A 3,419-nucleotide genomic window follows, 5' to 3' on the forward strand; every position below is an offset into this window, starting at 1 on the left:
AATGTGACGAAAAGTTAAACAACATTAAAACCATTTAAAAACACTATAATTTCTTTTATGTTTGTTTATACATTAAAAAAATTGTTTATACATTGCCATTCATATATGTTTAGTATTTAAGTTGTTGAGCTGAGTTGAGTTTTAAGTTGTTGAGAGCGGCTGCCGTTTTGGTGTGTTCTCAAATGTCAAGTGGCAAAAATACTTTACTGAATATTAGACAGTTTTATTTACACGTACGTAGAGGCTTCACGTACGCAAACGTGAAAAGCCTACTTACTTCACGTGCACGCTCTCTGAAACGCTTTTAGCTACACGTACGTGACGCGCGACAAGAGGGACCACGTAGCTCCATCTATCGGGAAGTATGAACACTGCGGCAGCCAATTCAATCCAAGATGAGTATTTCAGCCAAGCCAGTATTGTCATGGTGTTGTGCATTGATGCGTGCCGATCATTGTTTCAGCAATGTCTGGAAGTGTGTTGGGCAAGCGTTACCTGCTGTCAACGTTGTCCTGGATTGAAATAGATGACCTGTTGATGACAAAAACGCAGCGAGAGCTTCTGAAAGGTTCGTTGGACGACTTGGAGTACCACTTCAGGCACGAGAGGACGTCGGAGTTGCTTTGCTATCGGTCGCGGCGCGGGCTGCTCGACATTGACAACATGGAGCCCTCACTGTTCAGGCAGCAATTTAGATTTGAGAAAGAGGATTTCGATAACTTGTTTCGTGCTCTTAAACTGCCGGAGACCGTGAAGAGTGCTCAAAATGTGACTGTGCCCGGTCGGGAGGCGTTGTGTATTACCCTTCGACGCCTTGCCTATCCAAACAGGTGGTGTGATCTCGAAACTATATTCGGCAGGCATTCATCTGTGATGTCAAGTGTGGCGTCAGAAGTTATTTTCTACATCGTAAGCGAGTTTCATCATCTGCTTGAAGACTGCAACAACCATGACTGGCTGTGTCCTGCCACCCTTGAAGAGTTTGCAAATGTAAGTTGACTGTTTATTTTTTTTTCCAGCCTCGTGCTGGTACTGAACAGAAACAAGAACAGATGTTTTTGCTGTCTGTTTACACAACGTCATTTTTTTTGCCCCTGTATGGTACTGTGCCTTGTTTTCACTTTTATTTCAGCTTTTCTGTTTTGTTGAGGACTAAAGTTGCAGCGGTAGATGGGAATAAGAAAGTTACAAATTCACAAGCCGTCGACATGTGCCGGTATAAAATAGAGAAGACAATAGCCATAACAAGCGGGAGCATTGCGATTACTGGAACTACTCATATTCGCACATAAGACATCTATAAAGCAGTTATATCTGTCACACGTAATCGACATATTGTTCGAAAAATTATTTTGACACAGAAATCTTAGTCTCTTCAGTTTAGGTCGAACGGCACATCACCTCAACAAGGTTCGCATAAAATAGCCATGTAGACTACGTTACACGTGATCAGTGCAGGTTGTGTATTTCAAGGTACAAGATTTCACTTAAGTACGTATACATTATGGGCGATATAATCTACGACAGAGGGTTCTATGTAAGAAAGGTTATTAAAAGAACAGATACCATTTTACGCTTAACTACAGCCTGAGCTTTGATCACATTTAATTTTGTCTTGCAGGCCATCCGGAACCGTGGTGCAGCGCTGACAAACTGCTGGGCATTTATCGACGGCACGGCACGCCCCATATGCCGACCCAAAAGGAACCAACGCGATTATTTTTCTGGCCATAAGCGGATGCACATGCTCAAGTACCAGTCGGTGATGTGTCCCAATGGCATTGTGTGCCAACTTGACGGCCCTTATCCTGGAAGGCGGCATGATGCAGGTAGGTTGCCCTGTGTCTTGTGTGAAAGAACTTTGCATTGATATTTTTAAGAGACAGTCAGGTACCTGGAATGACTTGTCTCTTTCATAAATATATGTTCAGGAAGGTAAGTACGGGCAAAAATTGCTTTGGTGCCAACCTGAGCCTTGTTCTCCTCCCTTTTCAATTTGATATGTTTGAAATAGTTTTCCGCATATGTTCACACTTGCTATTACATAGCTTTCTTGACCCCTTCAGGAATAGTTGGTGAGGCAAATGTTTACTTAAAGTACCACTTTTAACATGACAGATTTTGTCTCATTTTGTTAGTCAATTGAATTCCTTTTCTGTTGTTGTTGTTGTTGCAGGGATACTCCAGAGCAGTGGCCTCTATGCGAAACTGGAAAAGTTGGTGAGGCCCCACCAGTTCGTCATATACGGCGATCCTGCGTACCCACTGAAGCCACTCTTGATGAAACCCTATGGCGGCTCTTCGCTGACAGCAACGCAGTTGGCATTCAACACTAGCATAAGTAGTGTTCGCCAGGCTGTTGAATGGGGATTTGGGAAGGTGATCAGTCAATTTGCTTTTCTGGATTTTAAAAAAAATCGGAAATTGCTGCGACAAGAAGTCGCTCACATGTACAAAGCAGCCACTATTCTGACTAACTGTCACACGTGTTTGTACGGCAGCCAGGTGTCTCAGTACTTTGAACTACACCCACCTAGTCTAAATGAGTACCTGAGGCCACATCACTGAAGTACTGACTGTCTCAAACATAAGGCATTATGCTTTCCAGATTGCCTTTACCCTTGTAGAAGTGATTGTTCGTAATAGCTGTCATGTTTTTATATGTTTAGTGCCTAACTGCACACATGTCTGAAGCACAATGCTTTCAACGTTGCTTTGGTGCCAGCTTTCTTTTTCTGTTCTGTGGAGTCTCACTGTCAACGACACTATTTTGTGTGGCTGCTGTAATAAAGTTGAGTTACAACATGTGTGCAATTTTGAGATGAGTTTGTCACTCTTATTCCAATTGCAATGCCAAAATCTACAGTGTTTTATTTGTTGTTTCTTACAACATGTTCCAGTGAGCTAATTTTGTTCAAAATGCTTTCCATGATGCTCGTAAAGATTTGCTGCTGAGCTGTAAACATGCGGCGCTCTTCAGCCCTTTCGCGCCTTTCCTCAGCACGTTCTTCTGCCCTCTGACGCCATTCCTCAGCACGCTCTTCTGATCGTATGCGTCTTTCCTCCGCCTTGTCAAAGGCGTTTTGATTAATTTCTTGCTCTTTCAATTCCATTTCCCTAAGAGATTTCTCCTTTTCCCAGGCATGGCGCTGTTCCTCCAGTGCGATGCGCCTCGATTCGATGACATAGTCTTTCTGCTTCATAAACTGATCATGCTTCATCCTTTTTTCCATGAAGTCGTAGTCAGCTTGGTCAAGCCCTCCAGCCTGATTTCTTTTTCCTGTAAGATACGGCAGTGTAGGAAAATGCACCGTTAGTAAAAATACACCAGTGTGACGACACATCTTTAAGAGTGATTTTGTGCAAACAATTTTTGGGGGGTAACTCATACACACACAAGATACCATTTTCTTTTCTGT

At 42.9% G+C, this 3,419-nt stretch overlaps 1 protein-coding gene across 1 annotated transcript; it reads left to right on the forward strand.

Moving 5' to 3' along the window:
• The first annotated feature begins 617 nt into the window (after positions 1 to 617).
• LOC126529959 (uncharacterized) lies at positions 618 to 2,809 on the forward strand. The gene is made up of 3 exons (XM_050177425.3): positions 618 to 990; positions 1,622 to 1,829; positions 2,177 to 2,809. Exons 1-3 carry the CDS (start codon positions 664 to 666, stop codon positions 2,566 to 2,568), a joined length of 927 nt encoding a protein of 308 aa, XP_050033382.2. The 5' UTR covers positions 618 to 663; the 3' UTR covers positions 2,569 to 2,809.
• Positions 2,810 to 3,419: the final 610 nt, after the last annotated feature.

Source organism: Dermacentor andersoni, chromosome 5, assembly GCF_023375885.2.
Source record: "Dermacentor andersoni chromosome 5, qqDerAnde1_hic_scaffold, whole genome shotgun sequence".
Classification (NCBI taxonomy): domain Eukaryota; kingdom Metazoa; phylum Arthropoda; class Arachnida; order Ixodida; family Ixodidae; genus Dermacentor; species Dermacentor andersoni.

Coding starts and splice junctions, on each gene's coding strand:
- LOC126529959 (XM_050177425.3), top strand. CDS start 664: ATGGAGCCCTCACTGTTCAGGCAGCAATTTAGATTTGAGAAAGAGGAT. Junction 991..1,621: donor CCCTTGAAGAGTTTGCAAAT/GTAAGTTGACTG, acceptor TTTGTCTTGCAG/GCCATCCGGAACCGTGGTGC. Junction 1,830..2,176: donor TGGAAGGCGGCATGATGCAG/GTAGGTTGCCCT, acceptor TTGTTGTTGCAG/GGATACTCCAGAGCAGTGGC.